Raw genomic sequence first — 27,990 nt, 5'->3', positions numbered from 1 at the left:
TTTCTAACGTTCAAAGCCACACCAACATTGTCTCCACTAATTCAGAAACCAAGGGAGAGAAAGGAAAGAGAGGAAGCGGTGGGAGGGTGGGGGAATGGAGGCAACTGAACTTCAGCTCTCGAAGGATTCCACGAGCTTACCTACCACCACATGCATGCAGATGGTTGTCCTTGTTACCGTACGTTATTATTTCCTTTATTCGGAAAAATTCTAGCCCACGCACATGTAGTTTGCAAATATAGATATACACGCGGCAGTGAAAGCTATAGCGGCATGGCTGAGCCTGCAAGTTCTAGAGCACTCGCAGCCCTCCTCCTCCTCCTCCTGTTTCTTCCTCCATTCCCCCCAAACGTCGCCGTTTCACAATCGATCATCAAGAACCTCCCTGGCTTTCCCGGCGACCTCCCTTTCAAACTAGAAACTGGGTATGTTTTCTGTTTTTAACTTTTTTTCAGTATGTTCATATAAAGCCTTCTGAGTAATTAACAGATCGAGCCTATGTCTTTCAGGTCCCATATGCGGATGCATTATTATATATTGTCCAGCTCCTTTTCTCTCTGTAAATATAATTAATTCTTTTTATCATTGAATTAACTAAGCTGCAGCTACGTGGGGATTGGAGAGGTGGAGGATGTGCAGCTATTCTACTACTTCATCGAGTCAGAGAGCGATCCAAAGGTTGACCCCCTCTTTCTTTGGCTTACGGGTGGACCTGGCTGTTCTGCCTTTTCTGGTCTTGTGTATGAAATTGGTATATACTCCTCACCCCACTCTTCCTCCTCCTCTGTATATGTTGCATGCAATCTCTTTCGCTTGTTTCACTTTTCATCAATCCCAAATGCTACCTATTTTTGAGCTTCGAAAACCACCCCCGAGGTTTCAAGAATTTCAAATATCTCCCCTAAGGCTTGTCAAAAAGACCCAAACTTCTCCTTGTATTTTTCCAAAAAAAAAAATAAGCCTTTTGAGTGGAGATTTGTATCTTTTTGGTAAACCTTTGGGAAAGTCTATGACATTTTTAAAATCTGTCAATGAAATTTTTGAAGCCTCGGGGAGGTCCTTATCTTTTTGTCAAATCTTAGGGAAGGTGAATATCTTTTTCTTATATATATAAGCAGTTGTTTTTTTTTTTTTTTTTTTTTTTTTGTGTTTTCTGTAGCTTTTTCTTCTTTGTTTAATGAAACACCATTGCTTCCCTAAAAAAAATGGCGAGCAACTTTGAGATGGCAATATATATATAGTTATTGTTCCAAAGACAACCAAAGAGGGGTGAATTGGATTATCTAAAATTTTAATCTTAATGATAAGAAACTAATGCATACAAGTAATTAATTTAAAATAAATAAGGTAGAGAGAAGAAAATAACAAACTCTTCATAGTGGTTCAGCTTATTCAAGCCTACATTCTCTATTTCAAGGAATAGTCTATCTTGAAGTTTCACTATTTTCGAACTCCTTACAATCCCCTTACTTCACTTGGTGGCAAGGACACCAAATATAATAAGTTTGATTGAGAGAGTTGAGAATTCCTTACTAGGAAGAGTTTACAAGTGTAGCACAAAAGATAAATTTTCAAGGAATGAATGAGAATATGCACAAGAGTTTTTGAAATGATTTTCAAAATTGAGAAAATTTGAACACTATTAAGTATTTGAGACAAAAGAGCTTTCACAACTTTCAAATATTTGTGTGAAATGCTTGGTTTCTGTTTATTCGGCTTTAGAGGGGACACACACACACACACATAATGAAGTTAAACTTGCCATTTTTGTTTGTTGGGGTCTAATTTATGGTTGGGTCGATGGACCGCTTATAGAGGTGCATTAACCAAAGACTAGAGTTGAAGTAAAATATAGGCTGTTGAAATCTCTAAAAAAGCGAATCGGTCTACTACTCCAAGCATATTGCTTAGGTTGGTCAACTAGTCCAGAAGAGGTAATAAATTACTTGGCCTATTTTATCAAGATCAATTGATTGGTCCATAGGGCCTGATCAACTGCCCAAGGCAGCAAGTTTGGAACAACTTCCGATATTCTTCTCATTTTTCATGTTTAGTTATTTTTGTGCCACGATCATTCATTTTCTTTAGAGTGTACATTCAATTCAATTTAAAAAAGTACATTCAAATACATAAAGAGGAGTCCTGAATATTTTTCAAGTTTTGCCCATTTCAAATTTGTTAAATTTTTCAAGTTTCATCCATTTCATGAAATCATTAACAACATGCGCATCACACTTAAACTCAAGATATCTAGTTCGTAAATAATTTGTTATCGTTAAATTAGGCCATAGATCCATGAGACTAACAACAATTTACCTATAATACAAACACATAACACACACACACACACATGTGTGTGTGTATACATGCACACATGCACACAATCAAAGGATCCATATGCAATTTTCAGTACTTTCATTTTTTTCCTCAATGTTCTAAAAATCAGTCTTCTCTCACATATTAATTAAAATAAAATTCTTAATTAGTGAATTAATATTCTTTAAAAACTATCTAAAAAACCCTAATTTCTCCACCATTGGGATGCCCCAAATTAGATTAAAATGTTTTTCAACTTATTCCACCAATCAAGAAATATGGAGTGACATAGAAAAATTGAGCTTTGTTTGATTGTCATTTTTAATATTTGTGTAGGTCCATTAACTTTCAACTATGATAATTTCAGTGGGAAACTCCCCACATTTGAGCTAAATCCATTCTCATGGACAAAGGTGCATACCCTTTTGACTCTATCTTGCTATTGTTTGATTTTTATTTTATTAATAGTATAGTAACTGTTATAATATACGACTCATATGTTGAGTAAAATGCATGTACAAAGAGAAAACATAGTTGAAAATAGAGTTGCGAGCTATGCAGGAGGAAACTATCGACGATTTGCCTGAAACCATAGATGGTTTTGCCAGGTATAGAAGAAATAGTCGACCGTTTTTGTCCTGTTACATTGACTGTTTGGTCTCGGCTTTAAATCATTGATGGTATGTCTGAAACTGTCGATGGTTTTGCACGGTTACTCAGCACTGATTTTTGAATTTTGAATTGTAAAGTTGAATAGGTTAGGTTTCCGGGGGGAAGGGGAACCTCCAGGAGGGTTATATATGCATGTTGTATGTTGTAACTTTATGTCTTTGGACAGAAGATAGTAAAAAACTCACTGTCGTTTGCTCCCGTGGATGTAGGTATTTCCGAACCACGTAATTGTTTTTATCATTGTTTTATTGCTTTTTCATAATCTGCATGATTTTCTTTTTATGTATGTTTCACTATTGAGTGTTGCATTGTGAGATTGTTTGTTTCCACTGCGCATTCATTTGCACAACAAATTGGTATCAAAAAAAAAATTCAATGGATTCTGGGGTTTCTTTTGCAAAGTTTGATGCTTTTAAGTTCGATGGAATGGGAAATTTTTTATTATGGCAGAGGAGGGTTAAAGATTTGTTAGTGCAGTAAAGTATGGTGAAGGCATTATATGGAGGTTAACCAAAAGGTATCGATGAAATAAGTTGGAAGGAATTGGAAGCAAAGGTTTTGTCGACTATCAAACTTTGTCTAGCTAATAAAATATTGTACCATGCCATGGATGAGGATTCTTCAACGACAGTTTGGTAGAAATTGGAAAGTTGGTGTATGTCGAAGTCTTTATCAAACAAGTTGTATCTTAAGCTGAAATTTCATTCTCTTAAGATGGCAGAGGGTTTGGATTTGAGCCAACACCTCAATGTATTCAATCAAATAATCAGTGATTTGATTCAGGTTGATGTGAAGTTTGAAGAATAAGACAAGACATTGATGCTATTGAATTCCCTACCAGCATCTCATACGTATGAAAATATGATTACAACTCTAAAAAGGGAAAAGAAACTCTGAATTTGGAAGAGGTTACAAGTGCTATGCTAGGTTTTTATCAAAGGAAGAAAGTCAAGGATGAGATTCACAAGGTCAAGAGCTTACGGTGAAAGGTAACCAAGAAAGTGGGAGAAGGAAGTTCTGGAGTAGATATAGTAATAATAAATCTCAATCGCAGTTCAGGAAGGAGAAGGACGTATGATGTTTTTAGTGCAAGAAAAAAGGGCACATAAAATTGGATTGTTTGGAGTCGAAGAAGGGGAATGTAGAAAATCAAGCGGGCTCACCAAAATCTGTGAATGTAGTAGAGGAAGGAGACTTAAAGAGTAGTGATGGTGAAATGCATTCTATTTAATTAGGTTCAGAACGCCTCACGGATTCTTGGATCCTAAATTCGGGATGTTTTTATCGCATCACACCAAATAGAAATTAGTTCAGCACCTATAGGTCAGTAAATTTTGGTTCTGTTCTACATGAAAAATTTGTTGTAATAGGAAATATCAGAATTAAAAAATTTGATGGTATTGTGAGAACATTATGTGATGTAAGGCATATACCGGATTTATGAAAGAATGTGATTTTAGTAGGCACTTTATATTGTAATGGGTGTAGTTACAAGTTTGAAAGCGGGATAATGGAAGTGTGTAAAGGCATTTTGATAGTGATGAATGGACAAAAGTTAACAAGAAATATCTATGCACTACTGGGTACCACAATTATAGGTGGAGCTACAACTGCATATTCTGAGTCAGATAATACTGTTTTTTTGTAAAACGACACACAAGACAAAGGGCATTCTTAACTACATTTATTCAGACGTTTAGGGAGCGGTGAGAGTAGCATCACGGGTTGGACATATGTACTTCATGAGTTTATCACGAAAGGTCTTAGTGTATGATAGCTTCGCCAAGGTTTGGGTCTTTAACTACCAAAGATAAAATATATAAATACCTAACTACTGCCAAGTTTGGTAAAATAGTGAGTAAGTCAGGTGTCGGCCCTTAGAGACTCAATGTGGTGGTGTACCAAAATTAACCTAATTTACTACACCAAAAACAATAAGAAAATATTGAATGGTGGATTTTTCTATTTAAAACTATGAAAGCAAATTATTGAAGGTGGAAGATCTTATGGGAGAGTAATTCACCGGTTATGAATCCACCCTAAGCCAGTAATTCACAATAACTAAGGTTCGATCAGTTGTCCATAATAGGGTTTCAACAAGTCATCTTAATACGAAAGCATAAGATGAACCCTAAACAAGGACAAGTCATCTGCTCAAGTAGTATAGCGCATCCAGGCTCACACCAATTGTCTGGAGCACGATTGGGAGAACCGATCGAGTATACCCTATATACCAAACACGGATTCCTTTTGATTAATCTTGTTGCATGAACATAGATTAGGCTTGGTCCACTCCAATATAAGTACTTTGATTATGAAAATTAATTTATAAAAGTCTAAATAACATCATGCAACCATACCCGACTATGAATAATCAACTAAACCCTAGCTTTGGGAATCTAACTTAGGGTTTCATCACAACTAGAGAATCAAGGGAGATTAGCTACTCATTATGCATGCAATCAAACATAAAGAAAAGATGATAAGCACGAATGTAAAAATTGCTCTTACTAAAAATCAGAATTTTCACACAGCGGAAACGAAACTACGTTCAAATTTTTCAATTCGAAATTAAACAAAAACAATACAAGGCTTGAAGCCAAAAGAAAAACTCTTTATTATCTCTTTGAAGTTTTTAATTAATACCCTTTATGGTTTACACGTGCTCAAATTCAAATCAGTAAATAATCCGCAACAATCTCGCGAAAAAGATTTCTGAAGTCAACCGTAGTCGACCTGGTCACAGTGCCAAGGTCTCCTAGTCGCACCCTGGTCAACACATTCTGGAAAATCTTCAATTAGTTTTGTGTTTAGTCGATAGCATCGTCGACCAAGTCACACTTCCAATGTTTCCTAGTTGCGCACTGGTCGAGGGCCTCAATGAACTTGCTATTATTTAGCACTCTGGAGTCTTCTAGTTTGACTTGGTCACCCCTTGTGACATCTTAGTTGCACCACATGGCCAATCAGGGAACTTTTTCTACAGTTGAATCAAGGTCTTGGAGACCTCGTCGAGTTATGATTTGCACTTTGTCAAGCCTTATTGTAAAGATAGTAATTAAATAAAGAGGAAAAGGAAAATTTAAAGGAGGTAAAGCAGGGTTTGGTGACAAACTCCCTTATAGGGTTGGTGGATGAAGTTCAGTGTTTCTTCGATGAAAAGATACCAATAAGGGATGTTTTGGACCCAATGTTTCATAGACGAGATCCTTACCTTTGTCGACGAACTACCTTCTTCGTCTTATCGACGAGTACACGTGGCTCATCGACGAAGCCACATGTTAAGTCACCTATATACGTATATATATATATATATATATATATATATATATATATGCGAAAATTGGGTTTCAGCAAGGAAATCAAATCCTCTTTCCTTTCTCTCTCTAGAAAAACATTTGCTCTAACTTCTCTCTACAAATCTGGCCCTGTTTCTCCCCGGTTCGACGATCAGAAGCTACCACAATAATCCTGAGGAGATTATCTACAACTTAACTGGAACAGAATTTCAATTTGAGAAGTTTGGGAACCATCCCAAAATCAGGGTGAGTAGGTTATTTAAGGGTTATTTGTCTTGTAGGTTTTTCTGAACCCAGATTTGGTTGTAGATGTTATTGTACTAGTGTTTGAGATGATTAAATTTGGGTGTTGTGAATTCAGGGTTTTATGGCTTATACTGTAGGCAATTTAGAGAACCTAGTGGGTGTTCTCAGGAATCCAAGTAAATGATAAATAGTTTATAAATTTAGGAAATGTGAGTATGGAAATTATTCTGAAAATTCAGTTAATTAACAAGGAAATATGTATGTGTAGAATTTCAGGATTGTGAAATTATAAACGCCATGGGCATAAGTTTCAGTAAATAAGCCTAGTTTATTAGGTAAGGGAAATATGCTATGCTAGGAATTTTAGAAATTTTATTAGTAATGTATATGTGTTTTAGGGTAAATTCTACAGAGTATAAATTATCTTCATTATCAAATAATACAGATTTCAGTACAGGAGTTTTTATTTATTTAGTTGTGTGATATGAGTTAATATCAGAACAATTCAGAATTTATACAGTGTTTATAATATCATGATTTATAGTATATAAATATATATGCAGATAGATACTTCAAAGATTACAAACGGAAAGATATTTTACAGTAATTTCATAAGACAATGGTATAGAGATTTCATAACCATAACATTTAGATTATTCCGATATTCAGATATTTAGTATTCAGATATTCAAATATTACAGATTATTCAGATTATACAGCATATTCAAATCAGTTATTACAATGTTATGGTTATTTCAGCAGAAATAGAACCATGGTAAAACACACACACACACACACACACACACACACACACACACTTATATATATATATATATATAGAGAGAGAGAGAGAGAGAGAATATTATTATATAGTATCGGATCCCTAATGAATCAGTTCAGTCAGCAAAGCACAATACCGTTGCTATTTCATATCAGAGTGCAACAACATATCTCAGATAGTGTGTGGGTTTCAGTTAACCGTACCTTGGAGGGATTGCAGGCTCCCCTGTATTATGGGTTGAGGTGGTCGGTTTGACAGTGAGGAGATCAGTTACGGCGCCTAGAGGGATTACAGGCTCCCCGGTATTCTGGGTTGAGGAGGCCGATCTGATGATGATAGAGTTTCAGTTGACTTATACTGGTAGGCCAACCAAAGTTAAGTCTCACCTACGGGCTGCTCAACCCTGTCATGAGGGGTTAAATCATGATATACAGTTTTTCAGGATAGAAAGCTTGGATATTAAAGATTTATTTTAAGCCACATAGGTATGAGGTATACTGTGTATTATATTGTAAGCTATCTCAGTTTCAGTTATTTATCAGTAAATTATTTATGTAAACTTAGTTGCCACACACTAGTAATAGCATATTTCTTCTTACTGAGCGTGGTCTCATCCTAGAAAGTTAGCATTTTTCAAGTGATTCAGTTAGACGAGCAGATCAGGCTCAAAGATAGAGAGGTCGGTTGCACTGCCCTATTTGTAGGGTAAGTGTTTTTAGGGAGAAATATTTATGGGTAGACTCCAAGAGTTTTGATAGATGAAACTGGAAAGATATGTATTTATGTACGTATATTTTGGGGAAATACTAAACTCTGGTATTGTATATATGGTTGTACAATTTTATGTTTTCCGCTACATAGGTGTTTCCCAGTAGTCGTTACAGGGGTATCAGAGTAAATGATTATTAGTCTATTTATATTTTATTTGAAAAAAAAAATGGTATGAAATTTTGGGTCATTACACTTATGCTACCAAATTGCTTCATTGACTCCTTGCACTACACAGCTCTTCAATTTAAGCTCTGATTTACTGAAACATCAAATATCCGCGTGTAACTTCGAAAAATCATAAGAATTGGTAATTACGGAGTAAATAGGAACATCACACAGGTAAATGGGTGACTAAATAAGCATATTTAGGAACACATAAGTGTACTTCATGCGGCACAAGTCAGAGATGTTTGCCAAGTTTAACTTGTGGCTAAGGTGGAAAACCACACCAAGATGAAGACCCTCAGGTCATACAATGGAATTGAGTACACTGGTGTTCAAGGAGTTTTTTGAACAACATGGCATAAGGAGACATTTCACAGAACACAAGATGCCATAACAGACTGGTGTGGCGAAAAAGGTGAATGGAACTCTAACTGAAAAGGCGCAGTGTCTCACGTTGTATCCAGAGCTTGTAAGGAACTTCTTAGTAAAGTCAATGAGTATGTTGTGTTTCTTTATTAATCGATCACCAATGGTATCACTATATGGGAAAGTTGTAGGAGATGTGTGGATAGGTAAAGCAGTAAACTACTCTGGTTTAAGAGTGTTTGGATGTCCAGCCATGCACGTTTCTAGTGAGGTGGGATCTAAGATTGATGTAAAGTCTAGAAGGTGATCTTTAAGGGTATCAAAAAGGTGGGTTCAAGCTGAGGGATCCAATGGCAAACAAGGTGGTGATAGGTGGAGACATGATTTTTGATAAGAAAGGCATGATGCAGCATACTCAGGTAGATGAATAGAAATAGGTGTTAGAGAAATGCAGCAGTAATGAGCATATAATGTAGGTGGAGTTGGAAACTCAAGGTAGAGATGACATTATTCATAATGCAGGGAATTCTAACTTGGAAGACCGGTGGTATCATAGTATAAAATGCAATAGAAATGAAGTTATGATGTAAGTGGAGTTACAAACTCAAGGCAGAGATGACATTGTTCATAATGCAAGGAGTTCTAGTTCGAGAGACCAGTAGGATCACAATGGATACACTATCAGACTATCACTCAAGTATGAATTTGATGATCTGGGGTCTTATGCATTCATGACTACCAGTATGGTTCCTATTATTTTTCGATATGTGGTGCATGGCAAAGGGAAAATTAGATGGATGAGTGTTATGGTGGAGATGATGGAGTTACTGCATGAGAATCAAATGTGGGAGTTAGTGGAGCTTCCAGAAGGGAAGAGGGTGATATGATGCAAGTGGGTGATTTTTCTGTTGTTTTATGTGAATGACATATTATTTGCTAGGAAGACTTTGACTGAGGTTAATTAGTTGGAAACTCTGTTGAGAAAAGAATTTAACATAAAGGTTTTGGGTATGACCAAGAAGATTCTTGGGTTGGAGATTCGCAGGGTTAGAACTGTAGGAAGATTGTGCTTATCTTAGGGTGATTTTGTAGAGAAGGTGTTGGAGAGGTTTAGCATGGTTGATACAAAATCGGTCACCAGTACACCGTTGGCGAATCATTTTAAATTGTCTACCGCTCGGTGTCCAAGGACATGTGATGATATTCATGACATGTCAAAGGGTCCCTATGCCAGTGCAGTGGGGTGTTTGATGTATGCTATGGGTAGTACAAGACCGGGTCTGGAACAAGATTTTAGTGTGGGTACTTTAGACTATGGCATCATGTTCGGCAGGCAATACAGTGATCCATCAATTGTGGGATTTGTGAATCTAGACTATGTAAGGGACTTGGATGACAGGAGGTCTACAATAGGCTATGTTTTAGGAGGGCCTATTTGTTGAAAGTCCAGGGTATATGGCAGTAGCTGAATCTGCCACGAACAAGTTCAAGCATCGCTTGGACTTGGTTTATATCTCCACTTACTAGACAAAAGGTGGTCCCAACCTATTGTCCTAAGTGGAGCAGTCGGTTATGTTTTTTATTTTCTTCTAACAGGTATATTCACCAATATGGAGATTGTTGTAATATGTGGCTCATAAGTTGAGTGGAATGAATGTTCAAAGAGAAAACATAGTTGAAAACAGAGTTGCTAGCCAAGCTGGAGAAAACCGTCAACTGTTTGTTTGAAACCGTTGATGGTTTTTCCAGGTACAAAAGAAACAATCGACTGTTTTTGTCATGCAACATCAACTGTTTGGTCTCGACTTTAAATTGTCGATGGTATGTCTAAAACCGTCAATGGTTTTGCGCGATTACTCAGCGCTGGTTTTCGAATTTTGAATTGGGATGTTAAATAGGTTGGGTTTCAGGGGGAAAACCTCTAGAAAGGTTATATATGCATGTTGTATGTTGTAACTCTATGTATTTGGGCAGAAGATAGTGAAAAAATCACTGTCGTTTGCTCCCGTGGATGTAGGCATTGCCGAACCATGTAATTCTTTGTGTCATTCTTTTATTGCGTTCTTATAATCTGCGTGATTGTATTTTTTTTTTTTTTTGTATATTTCACTGTTGAATACTGCATTGTGAGATCGTTTGTTTCCGCTGTGCATTCATTTGCACAACAATAACTATATAGTTATAGATTTTTTTTATTAATTAAGAAACAATGATGCATTTCAAGGTTGCCAGCATAATATTTGTAGATGCACCTGTTGGCACCGGATTCTCATATTCAAAAACTACTCAAGGATACAATACTGGTGATTCACTCTCAGTCAAGCAAACCTATGAGTTTCTAAGGAAGGTGAGTCAAAATTAGCATGCCCAATCCCAAATAAGTTACAATCACATTCAAATGTATTTTTCTCTTCTTAAGTACTCCTTATACAAACTTGTTAAACACATTATAAAATATTTAAAACATTTTTGTATGTATTTTCTGATGTACATTTTTGAGTTGTTGATGCAGTGGCTCATCAATCATTCCAATTTTCTTTGGAACCCACTCTATATCACTGGTGATTCATACTCAGGCTTGCTTGTTCCCATAATTGTTCAAGAAATCCACAATGGTAAGTGAGCTATACAAAACTAGATTATTTTTGCTTGGTTAATAATCTGCTTTTTTTTTTTATTTCTACTAAAGCATAAGAGAATTATAACTATAAAAACATAACAACAAGCCTTTTCTGCTCTCCAAATCATTAGGCCTATTACCGAAAATTTTGCATTAAGAAAATAACAAAGTTGGTATTTACTAATTAAATGTGACAGTTTAATTATTTTTAAAAAGATTTCCTTTTAATAGAAGTCTACATATTTTGTCAAATTCTCTATCTTTTATTTCATCGATTTACAAAGGTATTGTACAAATATATATAGATTTTATGGCCATAATCATGCTAAAAATCATAGTACAAATTTTAGGAATCATAATCATGGTTAATCCCTTGATGGAAGGAATTTTGCAGTTACGACTATTCCTATAATCTCTCTGATTTGTTTCTTAATTGACAACTCACGCCAACACTCCCCGTCAAGTAGACCTGGCAAAGCGGATCAGGTCGGTTTATCCGTGGCAAATAAGGCGGATTATCGGGTGAAAAAATTATAATCCATACTTGACTCGTTTATGTTGTGGATTAGGCGGTTTCAGGTCAGATAATTCATGGCGGATGGGCGGATAATCCGCCTTTCTCAAATATAATTTTATTAATAATTTATTTTTTGTCATAATAATTTAAGTTGTATACGATAATTTGCGATTAGTTTGTATATTAACTTTTTTTAGTGACTATATCAATCATTCAATCATTTGTATTAATTAACAACTCCTGATTCATGCAAGTAAAACTGTAAGCAATAATCCGTAATAAATTAGTCTCAATCTAACTCAAAATAGAAATTCAAACCGTGTGACTCATGTGAGTCTCAATTTTTTTTTGAAAAAAAAGCATAGAGTAAGAACCAACACTAGCTCTAATTGTTGTTTGTTTGTTTGTTTTTTTCAAATTTTCCAAATGCCCATTTATCTTTATTTACTAGGCATGTGAGATTTTTCAAGGTTGCAACAATACAGAAAGGGAATGATGGAAATAATTACATAAGCAATTTCAATTGGAAAGAAAAAAAAAACTCAACTACGATTTTGATAAATAAAAAAAAAAAACACAAACACAAATCAAAATGAGAACAGTCTCAAGAGAAAACATAACAAATATCTATTTTGAATGAATGTAAAAATAGATTAGTAGCAAATAACTTGAATAAATAAGATATATAAATTCAAAAACCCAAAAAATCCTTAAAAGAGATATAAAGAAGTAAAAAACATTTCCTTCTACACAAACCATGAAAAAAAAAAAAAAACACAAATAGAACTAAAATTTTGTAAATTTAGTGGAAATACAAATGCATTGGATTCTCCCAATGTGCCTTTAATGCAGACTCCAAACATAAATTACTAACTTTTTAACTTATTTTTCTATATTTTAATCAATAAAAATAGATTAAAATATTAGGAAAAAAAAAACACATCATGAAATCCTCTACTCTCAAGAACTGGAGGAATTGAAAAAGGAGGGAAAAAAAAGAATAAAAATGCAGAGTAAGAGGGGCTTGTGTTGTCGTGCATTTTATTCACACAGAATAAAACCAAGATAACAATCTCCCCATGGTCATTTTGATGCAATCACAAAGTAAAATGCACGTCTGGATTGAATTCAAAATCGAATCAAGCCTTTTGGCTTCTCATTTAAAAATGTTGCAACTCTCTGGGCTTTTCAGCTTATTCTTGATGAATAGGGAGAAATTTTTTCTTCAAAAAAAAAAAAAGACAACGAAATAATAGACAATCTTAGATTACTTTATGAAAAAAAAAATCAAAGGGTTAACTTCCCTAAAACGGGAACAAACCAATCCCAAAAAATATGTTAAATTATTAAATTTATAAGTGTTCAAGATAACGTTCTTCTCAAAATCATACAATTCAAGAACTAGATTTATTTTGTCGACCACTTATGTTTTATAAATGAATGCCAATGATTGAATGATTGTGTATTAAAAAAACATTAAATTAAGCATTTTGATATAAAACTAATTTCATGAGATTAGTTTATTTGGAGTGTGGTTAATCAAGGCCTACGCCCATCTTAACGCAATTAGAATGTAAAATTATCGTATGTAGATTGATTCCAAAATCTAATTTTACAACGGAAGAAAAAAAGGAAATGAATTGATTTTCAAAAAAATCAAAAGAAAATTTTAAGTACCACACGACATGTTTTTCTCAAAAATAATACAATTCAAGAAATAAATAAGATGACAATAATTTATTATCTATGACCTAATTTAATGGCATTCAATGATTAGGAGAGTAGGTTTGTTCAAAGGTGAATTTCTTTCAACAATAATTTTTTTAATAAGAGAGATGCATTTGATACCTTTGAAGATCATAATAAAATGAAAATTCTTTAGAGATTTCATAATAGAGATTATCAAGATAGTTTAGTATTTATTGATAAGTGTTAAAGAATTATTGACTAGAGTTCAAAATTATCCCTTACCATGATGCAAAACTTTTATTCACCTTTTGTCTTATGTTCTTTTGAATTACAAATAGATGATGGCCCTAAAAAAGGAAATTCCAGTTGAACTTTGAACAGCACACTAAGTGAGGGGGTGGACTTTAGAACTCTGCACCTCTCTTCTTCCTGCTACAACCTCTCTCTCTCTCTCTCTCTCTCTCTCTCTGTCTCTCTCTCTCTCTTCTTCCTTGCCCATTTTAGAATTGCACTTCTTCCATCCAATCACTGAAACCTTCTCTGAGTCTCTTTCTCCCCAAGCTCCATGTCTCTGCCCCGCGCGGCCCCCAGTGGCTTCGACACCCAAGTCCTTGGGTTTCACTCCTAGGGTTTCGCTCATCGCAAAAGGAAGGATTTTATTTCAATTACAAGTCTGATTCTTCTTCACTTAATCTCCCAAAGTGTGGGCACTTCACTTGGGCTGGGTTAATTAGTAATGGGTTTTAAGCAGTTTGGCGAATATCTGCCAGATAAAATCAACCCGACCCGCTAAGGAGGCAGATATGAAAATTTGAAACCATTTTCATCTCATTTAGCAAGCGATTGATTATGAGTCGGTTAAAACGGGTCAGATGCGAGTCAGATTAGCAAATTTTTATCCATTTTGCCAAGTCTACCCTCAAGTGGAAGCATCCAACTCTTCAATGCGCAACTTGTCTAGTGAATTGTAGAAATTCTTGCTTAATGCGGCATTTGTAAGAATATCTACCAGTTGGTCTTCTAACTTCACGAATGGAAACTGAATTATTTTAGCTTCAAGATTTTCTTTGATATAGTGTCTGTCAATCTCCAAGTGTTCGGTACAATCATATTGGATAGGATTTTGAGCAATGGCAATAGCTACCTTGTTATCGCAAAAGAGGTCCATCTCAGAGGTAAAAGCAAACTCAATTTCAATTAGAAGTCTTTTAAACCACAAGAGTTCACAAAGTCCCTTAGTCATTCCATAGAATTCTGCTCCTTTTGCTTCTCCATATAATAAGATTTCCCCTAACAAACATGAAGTAATCTGAGGTGGATCTTCTGTCTATGGCGTTCCTCGCCCAATCTGTGCTTGTATAACCATTAACTATGAGATGGTTATTTTTTGAAAACATAAGCCCTTTTTTTTTAGAGGATTTTAAGTAACGTAAAATCCGGATCACTGCTTTCATATGATCCTTGCTATACTTACTACGTAAGCAATATTTGGATGGGTATGTGAGAGGTAAATAATTTTACTAACTAATCTCTAATACCTTCCTTTGTCCATTGGCATTTAGCTTGGATCTTCACCGAGCTTGTGGTTCTGAATGATTGGAGTGTCTACTAGCTTACAAGCCAATATTCTAACCTCAGCTAGCAAATCTAATACGTATTTTCGTTAGGAAAGAAATTTACCTTGCCTTGATCTAGCAACCTCTATTCCTAAGAAATATTTAAGTCCTCCTAGATTTTTCATCTCAAACTTGGTCCCCAATAGTTTCTGAAGCTTAGCGATTTCCTCCGTATCACCCCTTGTGATGACTATATCATCAACATACAATTAAACTATTACCTTGCTCTGTTGGTGCTTCAGAAATAACATATGATTTGTATTACTTTGGCGGATGCCATACTTCTTCATTACTAGAGTGAACTATCCAAAACATGCTTGAGGTGATTGTTTTAGTCCATACAGTGCTTGCTGCAATTTGCACATTTCAGCTTTTGAAGATCCTATGTAACCTGGAGGAATATCCATGTAGACTTCCTTTTCAAGTTCATCATGGAGAAATGTGTTCTTTACAACAAACTAACGCAGTGGCCAGTCCAAGTTAGCTGCAAGAGATAACAAAATCCTAACTGTATTTAACTTGGCTATCGGCAAAAATGTTTCTTGATAATCTACACCATATGTCTGAGTGTATCCTTTTGCTACCAGACTCACCTTGTATCGTTCTATGGATCCATTTACCTTGTGTTTTTTTTAATAGAGAAGAGCCACTTACACCCGACTGTTTTCTTTCCTTTGGGCAATGGAACCAAGGTTCATGTTTCATTCTTTAATAGTGCCCCCATTTCTTCCTTTATTGCCTGAGTCCACTTGGGATTCGTTAATGCTTCCTGAACTATAGTGGGAATATGACATATGGAAATCTTATTGGCGAATGTCTTGAGAGGTTCAAGTAGCTTTTCAGTGGAGATATAGTCAGAAATTGGATACCTCAACATCCTTTCCTCAATATCTGGAGTGTATATGTTTGGTGGCTTGCAACAATTATGCCTAAAAAGTAAGATATACCCAATAGAAGTATGGATGTTATTCATAAATAAGGGTGTAGTGGAATTGCTTACCTCAGGAATATTCTTAGGAGATGGGTCTATAGGCACTGAGAGATATGGGGATTATGGTTCATTTCTTGATGGTGTGGGCTCAATTGCTGAAGGCCCTCTAGATTCAAAGGATATGTATGGCCCTGAAGATGTATCCGTTGATTACTAGTTAATTATTGGTGTGTCATTACAATCTTCAAGCCAGATAAAACTCATCCAATTCAATTCTTCATCTAGTGTCTCCCCCTAAAGGGAAGAATTGGATGTCAAAGAAGGATAGAACAGTTCAGACTCCATAAACGTGACATTCGTAGTCACATAGGTACGCTTGGTAGCAAGATCATAGCAGCGGTAGCCTTATTGATGCGCAGCATGGTTCAAGAAAAGGCACCATGCCCTAGTTCTTAGGGAGATGCACATATGCCACACACCTAAATATGCGAGGAGGGAGCATGAGAGCTGTAGGTAGGGAGACTACGGCTAACAAGGACCGGAGTGGGGTTTTAAAAGTTAAGATTTTATGGAAGTTGGTTGATTAAATGCACAGTAGTGGTAACAACACCAGGCCAATATCGTGTGAGGACATGAGCGCCTAAGAGGAGAGCTTGTGTAGTTTCAAGAAGATGTCGATTCTTCCATTCAGCAACCCTATTTTTCTAAGGGGCCTGAGGACATGAGGTCTCGTGGATAAGGCCATGATGTTGAAAATAGTAATGAAAGTGGTTATTAAAAAATTCACCACCATTGTTGAAGCAAAGAATCTAGCTCTTAGCAGAAAACTGAGTCTGAACCATAACATGAAATGACTGAAAAACACGAAATACTTCATCCTTATGTTTCATCATATATAGTCAGGTCATTCAGGTGCAATCATCAACAAATATCACAAACCAACATAAGCCAAAGACAGTGGATACAGGGGAGGGTCCCCATAAACCAGAATGAATTAAAGCAAACGGTGTATCACTTTTATTCATGCTTAATGGATAAGTAGCACGATGAATTTTGGTTAAAATGCAACTATCATATTTAAATTCAAAAATATCCACATTGGAGAATACATCAGGAAGCAATTGTTGTAAGTAACCGAAAGATGAATGTCCCAAATGACGATGCCATAGTCAAACCTGTCGAGCTTTGGAACCAGGTGAAGTAGACACATGATGCGCATGACCTAAACTAAAATGTTCCATGTAGTACAATCCCCATCCCCCTCTTAGTACCACGCTCAATGATCTCCTTGGTGAGAATGTCCTAAATAAGACAAAAATCGAGATAAATTAGTATCACATATTTTGGATCTATGGTAACTTGGCTAACATATAATAACTTGTGGGATAAAGAGGGAACAAGTAAAGTGTTGGTTAAATGAAAAGAGGGTGATAGGGTCACAGATGTGGCCCTTATGACAGGTGAGACCACTCCATTAGCATTTGTAATACTGGTGTGCCTTGGAGATAAGGGGTGGGAGACATCCACAGGATCAAAGGTCATATAATCCATGGCCCCAAAGTCGAGGAGCCAAGCACCACTGTTCACATTGCGGCGATGACTAAGTAAGGCATGACCAAGGTTACCTAGATCTGTAGGAGTATAGACTTAAGAGGTATCGCCACCTTCAAAATAGGTGGTAGCAATAGAAGCCGAAACCAGTTTGGATATGGGAAATCTAATGAAATTGCCAACTAACGTCGGATCCATGGAGTTGATCAGCTAATCTTTGACAATGGCGTTGTTAGTGCACCACTTTCGGAAAGACGGGTCGGTTGAAGATGGTGGAGGTAACTCGCCATTGATGTAGCTCAACTTGTCTTTTTTGGAGATGTACATCTTGACAACTTGGGACCATAACACATAGTTGGAACCATCCAACTTGATGCCAATCGGGATAGCCGCAAGTTCATGAGGCATAGTCAAAGCCTAAGCTTTGGATAGAGCTTCTCTAATGACCCAGAAATTAAAACTAATTAAATAATTAGAAAATATAATAAATGAAATGGATTAACGAATAATAAGGAAAAAGGAAAGATTTTAGAGGAAGGAATAGCAGGCCTATGAATGTTCTATCTTCGTCAACGAGTGTCCTTTTAGAGGTTATGGACGAACTCCCATTCCTCGTCAACAAAGGAATCCCAAGAGAGTAATTTTAAACTCTGAATTTCGTCAACGAATGTATCTTTTTGTCGACGAAATCTCTTCAGTAGTTCGTCAACGAATCCACGTGTTTCGTCGACGAAGCTCTGCCTATAAATAGAATTTCTTTCATTTTCAGCGAGAAACTTTAGGATTTCACTCTCTCTCTCTCTCTCGCTATATAAAAAATGGATCTCCAACCTTTTCTCTTCGATTTCGGGCTAGATTTGACTTGGTTTGATGATTTGGAACCACCACGAGGTTCGTAGGATCATTCTTTGCAAGGTTGTAGGAGCTGTTCGTTGGTTTGAGAGGTTTGGGAAACATTCCAAAATAAGGGTAAGTGAGTAATTTTGGGAATTTTCTTAATGAATATTGTTATTAGGGAGCCTAGGAAGTATTAAATAAGTATTTTTCATAAGATTTGAGTTAGTTGGGGTTTATTCAATTAAACTAGAGTTTTTAATTTAGGGTCCAAGTGAACGCCGTGGGTATCAGTTTGGGGATCCGGCATCAGTTGGGGTTTATTCAATTAAACTAGGGTTTTTGATTTAGGGTCCAAGTGAACGTCGTGGGTATCGATTCGAGGATCCTGCCGGCGTAGTTCAAAAGTCAGGTAAGGGGGAAATTTATATATTAAATCAGGTTTTCATGAATTAAAATGGATTATGTTTTATTTATGTATATATGTTTTCATATGGGTATAAAATGTCAACCATGTAAATTATGTTTTCTGAGCTTATGATTGCTTATTTAGTTATGTATATGTGAAAATGAACGGATAAAAGTGGAAGGTATTTCAAGATAATTATGTAAGAAACAAAAGTATATTTTCAGTAAATAAACGTTAAATGTTGGTTGGCTTATTTTACAGGCAACATATGAATTTTTCTACTAAAACGTGTGGCATGAGTGGAAAGTAATGTTGTTGAACGTATGTTATATGTATGAGATGTTGGCTATATAAGGAATGCAATGATAATGAAATGTATAAGGATGATGTTGTTTGTGATTGATAATGCAAGCATGAATGCAATGACAGTTAAAAGGAGTTGTAGACTAATTGATTACAGTTAAAAGGAGCTGTGTTAGCAGATTCTAGCGCATATCTATGTGGACTAACTAATGTACAGCTAAAAGGAGCTGTAGTACGAATGAATAAAATGAAAATGAATGTAATGGAAATGTGAATGAAATGGTTATGAAATATGAAATATGTAAATGTTAAAGGTTACGTAAAGTGAAATACCAAGAAATGCTAAAGTTATGAACATGAACAGATATGGATGATTTAAAAACAACAGGCAGAATAATGTATTACGGTATTTTCAAGTATTTATGTTAATAGAACATGTTACTTTAGGGCGGGGCAAACTCTTCGCCTGAGGGCTTGCTGAGAAAGCAAGTACCTTGGTTGTATCAGATATGGCACTAGGCCGCATAACGTGCTAGGGCAAAGGGAAACTACTTGTATGGGCGGGTAGATTTCCCTATCCTTGGGGGCATTCCCTGGTAAACCTTTGTTTGAACTGTGTGATTATGAGATCAATCTAATACTTGAGGGCTTACTGAGTAAGGTGAGTGTTCTAGTATGCTTTATTAGTGACCTTCGGGTTGCCTAAGTATCAAAACAGATGGGTGCTACTTGTATGGGCGAGCAATCACCCCTATCCTTAGGTAATCTTGTAGGTTAAATCTTTTCCATGTGTTTGATTAGGCTCATAGAATGATTTCAGTATTTATGATAACGTTTTGCAAATATTATTAAAATGATATTTACAAATCTCGTGTTAACCACACACTGTTTTAATATATTATTTCTTCCCTTACTAAGATGTGTTTCACCCGAATATAAATATATCTTTTTCAGGACATTCTCGAGGTCGGGCTTTGACAGCTCGAGGGTTTATAGCATTTTTTAAGGATTGTAAAGAGAAAGAGTATATTTTGATAGGATTGTTGTGTTGTATAAAGTTTAAGTTTATGCTTTATGTTTTAAGTCTGCTGAGATAGGAATGATTGTGAATACTGAAATGTTTTGGAGATACGTGTATATATGGAAATGCAAGTGATGGATGGTTATTATGGATTATGGATAGAACTAGGAAACTCTGGTATTATTTTTATGATTGAGGATCATAGTTATGTTTTTCCGCTGTGTATGTATGATTTAATTATGAATTATTAGGATTTAATCAGGTATAACGCACCGGACCGGGTTTTAGGGTTCGGGGCATTATAGCTTCGACCATCTTAGTGGTAAATATTTAGATAGAATTGTGTTAGGATTGGTGGTAGAGTCACCAGACTTCGTCAGAATTTCGTCGTCGTCTCCCATATAAGAAAGGATCATGCGGAAGGAGGCTATGGGCTAGGGGTCGACGTAAACTGAGAGCCAAATATCGTCTAGCTCTGATACCATGTCAAATTCTCTATCTTTTATTTCATTAATTTATAAAGGTATTGTACAATTATATATAGAGAGATTAACGACCTTATCCTTGGCTATACAAATTTTAAGGCTATAATCATGCTAAAAATCATGATATAGATTTTAGGAATCATAATCATGGTTAATTCCTTGATGGAAAGGATTCTACAATTATGACTATTCCTATAATCTCTCTTATTGGTTTATTCTCATAATCTCTCTGATTTGTTTCTTAATTGACAACTCATGCCAACATATTTCCAAAAGTAATACATTATTGTTAACTTAATTTGGTGCATATATTTTATAATTTTTTAATAAATTATTCATTTTTCATTTTAATTTAGTCAATCTATCCTCTGAAATTTTTTATTTTTTATTTTTATAATGGTTAATAAAGTGATAATATAAAATTAGGAAAAATTACAAAAATATCCTTGTAATTCCCTTCAAAAAAACATGAGCTGCCTAGTAGTTTCACTACTACCACTTGAAACTTTAGCACTCAAAGGCAAACCCAACTCTTGGAGAAATTTAAAGCCAACAATATCTTTTAGAGGAGAAGTATGAAGCCGACTATCAAAGAAGAAAGAGTTGTTACATCCATTCCCACTTGGAATCTTCATGCCTGTGTATGCTTGTTTTAACACTTAAAATTTTCCTTCAAGACCGTGTACTATTCAAGGTTACTTTAATACATAGTCTAATTTCATCCAATAGTATTTGATTTGCATTTAAATATGTACTTTTAAAATTATTTTTCTTAAAAAGATAAATATTTTTTAAAAAGTATTTTTCTAAAAGAAAAAATAAAGTACCAATAATGAATAATTTTAAACTATTTTAGATAAGTACTCTTATGGATAAGTATTTTTTCTAAATAAAAAAATATTTTTCTATAAGTGGTTCTAAACTATTCCCTATTATAATAGTTTGCCCATGGTATTAGAAAAACAATATATAAAAATATGTCTTTGCAAAGAATAGCAAAGCAAAATATAAAGATATGTCTTAAGCTGCGATATTCAAACTAGAGAGAGGAGCTCGAGTCAATTTTGGATTCTTGGTTCTCACAATGTTTCAAGTTAAGCCAATTAAGTTTAGAAAATGCCCAAAAAGGTGAGACTCAAAATGACTCTGTCTTTTATCTTAAATTCCTCATAATAGCATGTGGTGTATTATATGAGATTTTAAAATTTTGAATTCCCATAGGGATCTAAAATTGTTTAAGGTAACTATAAAATTCAACTTTCATATTTTGTGAGAATCTCAAAGCGATCAAAGATTAGCATCACATCAAATGTTAGTTTTGTACTAAATATGGGAATAGATGCATAAGCATTACTTTTTTGAAAATCATGTAGTATGTTGCGAGCCAATTAATTGCTCCCTTAGGTGTATACTATCGAGAAACTCCTTTCATTTCTTATTTTTGGTATTTTCTACTTTTTGAAGTTCATTTTTGTAGAAAGAGTTCACAAACTAACTTTAAGTCAACTTGTTGCAGGTAACGAGCTTGGATTATTACCGCATATGAATCTCAAGGTATTCGTTATTATTAAAATCCCTACAATTAGTTAATTGCTAAATAAACTAACTTGTTCTTTTGAATCTGAGTTAGGGTTATGTGCTTGGCAACCCAGTGACTGATGAATATAATCACCTCAATGCAAGAGTTCCATATGCACATAGAATGGCCCTTATATCTGATGAACTCTACAAGGTAATTAAACTCATTGAGAAATTTTGGTTGGTAGTCCCTTCTTTCAATTGCATAGTACTATGCATATATACTAGTTAGTCCTATGGGTTTAGTTGAAGAAATGAACTTTTGAACTTCATTTTCAAAAAAAAAAAAGCATCGCATGACTAGAAGACAAAAAGAAAAGTGGAAAAAGAAACAAGAGAGACAAAGGTAAACCGAGACAATTTTAAATTTTATCCTCTCTGCTCACTATCATATTTTTTAAAAAATAATTAAAATTTTTCAATATTTTTAATAGCTTCATTGTCAAAAATAAAAATAAAAAATGCATCCACGCAGTTTAGAAGGCAAAATAAGAAGTGTTGGGGTTAGAATTAGTATGCCCTAGATCCAATATTACATGTAATTGTTTGAACACATTTTTAATCAACAATTTTGATTAATATATGACATTAGCAATTTTATTATTTAGTTATTTATTTAACTAAATAAAAATCTTTGATTAAATTTATAGGCTTGTTATCATAATGGAGATCGTAATAATGAGAGTTAGGTCCTTTTACTATTAATATTAGGACATTAATGGTCTGGTTAGATCAATATATATGTGATGGTCTTTATAAGATAGAGATTCCTTGATCTCATTAACTAAATTACATATATAGATGATGCATATGGATATATGACCATTGAATTGACTCATTTGAAAATTCCTAATGGTTAGACTTACCATCAAACTGTCTATAGGATATTTTCTTGAAGAATATAATATAAGAGTTTTCTTTGACCTAAGATCTTCGTAGTAATTAATATGTTGTTTATAATACTTTATTATGGACACCTATTGCGCTACGGTGATAATTGAAAAAATATTGGTTATGATTTAATACTTGTAGAATTAATGATTGATCAAGATGGAATCCGTCAACTCTTGGTAATGAGTTTGAACTCTATGTTGTCATTAATTATGACGATTAAAATAAGACATTGGCTAGGGCAATTGAATGAAAGAAGAAAAGAGTTTCTTATGTCATTCATTGGTCAATTATAATATACATGGAACATAGTAGGTTATCTATTGGGATTTGACAGTCGAACCATATCTTAGGGTATACCCAGAGTTGTAATGAAGGAAGAAAATACTACAATTATTCTTCTGCGGGTTCTTAAATGTAATTGTGTACTTCATGCTATCTAACCATTAAAGAGCGTTGCTAGACGCCAACCTTGATTAGTTAATTGGTTTGACCAACTTACTACCGGCTTAGTGTTGAACCTATGAGGTCGCACACTAACGAGTATTCTGATCTTTGCTAGTGGATTATTTATTTTATTATTTGTTAATTAAATTGGAGAATTTAATCTAGTCAAATAAATAAATTTTTAGTTTAAATGGAATATTATCATTTTTTTGGCTAACACCAAGAATATAATTAATATTTGATACAAACTAATGATTTCCTAGTTAGAATAGGAAATTGATAATATCTCTGTGTTATTTCAATGATTGAAGGATAAAATAATCTATTAATGGTTGAATATGGCACATTGATCACATTATTATAATAAGTCAAAATAATGGAAGATACTGTGAGAAAATATCAAAAACCTCCTAATCCACATTGTTATGCGGTAGTGGTTATAAAATATATAATATTATATTATTAGTTTATAATATAAGGGAGACTGTTTTGGTGGCATGAGAATAATATGTATAACATTATTGTACAATCAAAGTCTTCCTTACATGGTTATAATATTATATTTAAGCGGATAGTCGATTGCAAGTACTAAAATGATATAATAATAATTGTTATGAAATTATTCACACAATAATGGTGTACACCATTATAATGTAAAGTGTGAGTGTGCAGTGTAAGATTGGAGAGGATATAATAATGTGAAGTGTGAGTGTGCCGTGTAAGATGGGAGATGATATAATAATGTATAATTGTTACGAAATTATTGAATATTCATGGCCCCATCCATTATGGATGTATTTTCAATCATGGTGGCTATCCTCTTTGTCTCCTCTCCAACAATGAACAACACTGGATATAATAATTTATTATATATAAATTCCCCTCACATGGCTTATAAATTGTATTCGGCTGATCCGAAGTAATAGAGAGATAAGCACAATTCTCCAGACTGAAAAAGGGCAAGTAGCTTCTCCCGCTTGAGAATGGGGTACGAGCAATGAAAGTCTAAAACTCAAGAGATATAATACTGAGTTTGTCTACTGTTTCCGTTGATCAAGGAGTTAATTATAAAGGTCAGTTTCGGAGTAGATACGCATAAAGTCTTCATAATATCGAAGAATTTTTATATCCAAAATTCGCTTCCAAGTATATTTTTTTTTTAATATTTAGAATAATTTCAGACGCAAATAGATCTATTTTTGGATTGTTTATATTTTTCTGCAGCGTGTTTTGAACACTAAACAATCCAACAAGAAAAAAAGAGAAAAAATAAAAATAAAAAGAGCGAGAAAGGTAGACGTAGACAATTTTGAATTGTCTTAATTATTATTTTTTCTCTTGTTTTCAATAGCTTCAAATGATTCGTACAGCAAAATAAAATATACCCTTCTAATTAAATATTGTTTTTCCCCCTATCCCTACTTCCTCAGGCAGTTAAGAGCGACTGCAACGGACACTATGCAAATGCAGACCCAAACAATGCTCCATGCATAGCCAATCTCGAAGCTGTGACAAGGGTAAATCAGCATCCACCATGCATAATTACTTGTCGTCGTTTGCTAAGAAATTTGGTTTTTATTCGTATTTATGGTTTATAGTAAGGCCTGCGCTGAGATTGAGAATATCATTAAAGAAATCAATAGCCAAGAAATATTTTTTTGGGAATGTTTCATTTTTATAATGCATTGAGATTGATTTCATTCTTAAATACGTACGCAGTGTACGGATTCAGTATATCTTTGTCAAATATTGGAACCTTCATGTAGCTCTTGGCTGAGCCCAAGACCTAGTTTTTTTCAATGGGATAAAAATGTGAAGGAAAATATCAGAGACTTCATGGACTTGCCTTCACAACGTCCTAAGCAGCGGTGCCGGGTAACCAGCGACATGCCTGCCTGCACTTTTTGTTTATTACAAATACTGAATGGTGCAGAAGCTTAATGAATTTGGTTTCTCTCTCTCTCTGTGATCAGGAATATAATTATTTGTTCAGCTACACTTGGGCTAATGATAAAACAGTCCAAAATGCTCTTCACGTTCGAGAGGTACATGATTTGTCTTTGTAAGAAATATTTTCTTAATGTTCTTTGTTTTATTGCACGCATAGAAAATATTTTGACAAAAATTTATATGTTCCTGCAATTGGGAAGCAGGGAACCGTAAGGGAATGGGTGAGATGCAATTGGACTTTGTCTTACACATATGATGTCGAAAACTCTGTTGGCTATCATCGAAATATTAGCAGAGAGGCTTATCGTGGGCTAGTTTACAGGTAATATATTACTCGTAGTCGCGCCATCAAAATTGAGAATCAACATATAAATTAGATGCTAACTCTTTGTTATTCAAACAAAGGGCTTCTTTGGTTTGCCCTTCACATTCTTGTTATTGAATTGTGATAAAATATAGATATGTATTTGTGTTTTGTTCTGATTTGAAATTAGAATTCAATATATATATATATATATATATATATATATAGAGAGAGAGAGAGAGAGAGAGAGGGTTTAATGGATGTCAAACTTTTCTTGAGCTTAACGGGGTTAAGATTAATTATTTAGGGCCCATGTAGTTTTGGAAACTAATTTTCAATTTTCATTCTACTTTTTAGACTAAATTTTTTTTTACAACATATATATAAAATAAATGAATTACTATAAACAATGTTAGACCTATATGCTTGCGAACATATTTTTACTTTTTATTTCTAATTTTTTAAAATAATTTATAAAATGTCAACTTGTTTTCTAATTCCTTAAATTTATATTGAATGATTGGAAAACATCGTATCATTATTTTTTTATGAATTTTCAACTCTTAGTTTGTATATGGGAGCATGTGATTTGGTCTTGAACTCTATTTTGTGTGAATTATTTATAATTTTTTTAAAAAAAAATCACATAAATCCAAATTCAAGTCCTAATAATACACTATCTAAAATTTGAAAGATTAGAAAATAAGTTTTAAAATCCAAAAAGTAAAAGTTACCGAAATAAGAATGCTTAAATGGATGAGTGGTATAACATTGAAAGATAAATTAAGGGGTAGTTCCTATAGAAGATAAGATAGTAAGGGAAGGACTCAGATGGTATGCACACTTACAACATATGTCACATAATGTACTAGTGAGTAAGAGTGAGTTAGTTACTCTAAGGGTAGTAGAAGTGGTAGGGATAGACCTAAAATAACTTTGGAAGAGATAGTGAGTAAAGATTTAATATTCATGAATTTGTTAAAACAAATGATCAATAATCGCATAAATTGACGGAAAATGATTCACATAACCGACCTCACCTCGTGGGATTTAAAGCTTGATTTTGTTGATATTTTTGTTGTATATTTAAGCAAACTCATTATTATCTACCTTTCTGTACGAACCTTGAAAAATTAAAAAATAAACTAAATTTATTTTAACTATTTTAGAAAACTAAAAATAAAAAATAAAAACTATTTTTCAAAACTAAATGAACCCTTGGGAGTTTTTCGTTACAATTGTTTAGAAGTCAACACTATACTTATTATAAATTTAAAACAACCGGTAACATGAAGCTCTTGAATGAAATATCAAATCACTAGTTTTAGGATTTATGAGGTTAAAAATTTTGCCAATATGCCTCATAGAACTATATTTTCTCCACCTCCTTTTTTTTTTTCTTCTCTATCAGCGGTGATCACGATATGAGTGTTCCACACATTGCGACGGAGGATTGGATAAGGCTTTTAAATCTTTCTATCACCGACAATTGGAGACCTTGGTTTGTCGACGGTCAATCTGGCGGGTTGGTCTAATTTCATTTTTAAATCACTACTAATTCTACAATCTAGGTGGAAATTTCTATCTTCAATGTCCTATCTCTTTTTTCTTGTGGCAGGTTTACAGAAGAGTACAACCACAACAACTTCCATTTAACATATGCAACTATAAAGGTAAGGAATTTAAAATCACTTATAAGACTTGTTTAGTTGCAAAAAGGAAGAAAAAAAAAAGTTTTCATTTTTTATTTATAGAAAACTTCCACTTGACTTTCTAGCTTTTCAAAATTTATAAAGAAAAGCTACAAAACAATGAAAAAGCAACCTTTCATAAATTTTCTTCAAATGGGAAATAGAAATTCTTTTATTTTTCTCCATAATGTGATTATGGAAAGAATAGCTCAAGTACTATGGTTTTTTTTTTTTTTAATAAAAAGTCAATTATTATGTACAGGGAGGGGGTCACACAGCACCAGAGTACAAGCCCAAGGAATGCCATGCCATGATTTCTAGGTGGCTGGCATTTTACCCTCTTTAGCTAGGTGAGATGTTGCAATTATCCCAAAATGTATGAAGGGTTTTATCTTGTTACTAGGTATGACATGTGGGACAAGGTTTGTAAGCGTAACTAAATTTAATTATGAAGTTAGGTATGTTGGGGAAGTAGTCAAAGCTTAAAACAATTTTCTTTAGGTAAAAATGTTTCACCATTCCTTTGCTTTGTTTAAA

General features: G+C 34.3%; 1 protein-coding gene across 2 annotated transcripts; it reads left to right on the top strand.

Annotated features, from left to right (window-relative positions):
- Nucleotides 1–44: 44 nt before the first annotated feature.
- On the top strand, nucleotides 45–27,990 carry LOC131154992 (serine carboxypeptidase-like 1). 2 transcript variants are annotated; one of them, XM_058107862.1, is made up of 14 exons: nucleotides 45–425; nucleotides 606–751; nucleotides 2,653–2,729; nucleotides 10,841–10,963; nucleotides 11,129–11,231; nucleotides 22,109–22,146; nucleotides 22,223–22,324; nucleotides 24,939–25,025; nucleotides 25,228–25,383; nucleotides 25,482–25,553; nucleotides 25,662–25,780; nucleotides 27,174–27,287; nucleotides 27,381–27,435; nucleotides 27,716–27,990. In XM_058107862.1, the coding sequence occupies exons 1-14, from the start codon at nucleotides 151–153 to the stop codon at nucleotides 27,797–27,799; spliced, it is 1,551 nt and encodes a 516-aa protein (XP_057963845.1). In that variant the 5' UTR covers nucleotides 45–150; the 3' UTR covers nucleotides 27,800–27,990. The 2 variants fall into 2 exon arrangements, with proteins under 2 accessions (XP_057963845.1, XP_057963846.1); XM_058107863.1 differs by having other exon boundaries at nucleotides 88–425; nucleotides 600–751.

This window comes from Malania oleifera, chromosome 5 (genome assembly GCF_029873635.1).
Source record: "Malania oleifera isolate guangnan ecotype guangnan chromosome 5, ASM2987363v1, whole genome shotgun sequence".
NCBI classification, from domain to species: Eukaryota; Viridiplantae; Streptophyta; class Magnoliopsida; order Santalales; family Ximeniaceae; genus Malania; species Malania oleifera.
Note: the sequence above shows the minus strand (reverse complement) of the source record. Positions and strands in the feature narration are given on the sequence as shown.

What these genes read in the sequence shown, in the direction of transcription:
- LOC131154992 (XM_058107863.1), top strand. Translation starts at nt 151, where the DNA reads ATGCATGCAGATGGTTGTCCTTGTTACCGTACGTTATTATTTCCTTTA. An exon ending in CCTTTCAAACTAGAAACTGG is followed by an intron (nt 426 to 599) that starts GTATGTTTTCTG and finishes GAATTAACTAAG; the next exon opens with CTGCAGCTACGTGGGGATTG. An exon ending in TATCTGATGAACTCTACAAG is followed by an intron (nt 22,325 to 24,938) that starts GTAATTAAACTC and finishes CTACTTCCTCAG; the next exon opens with GCAGTTAAGAGCGACTGCAA.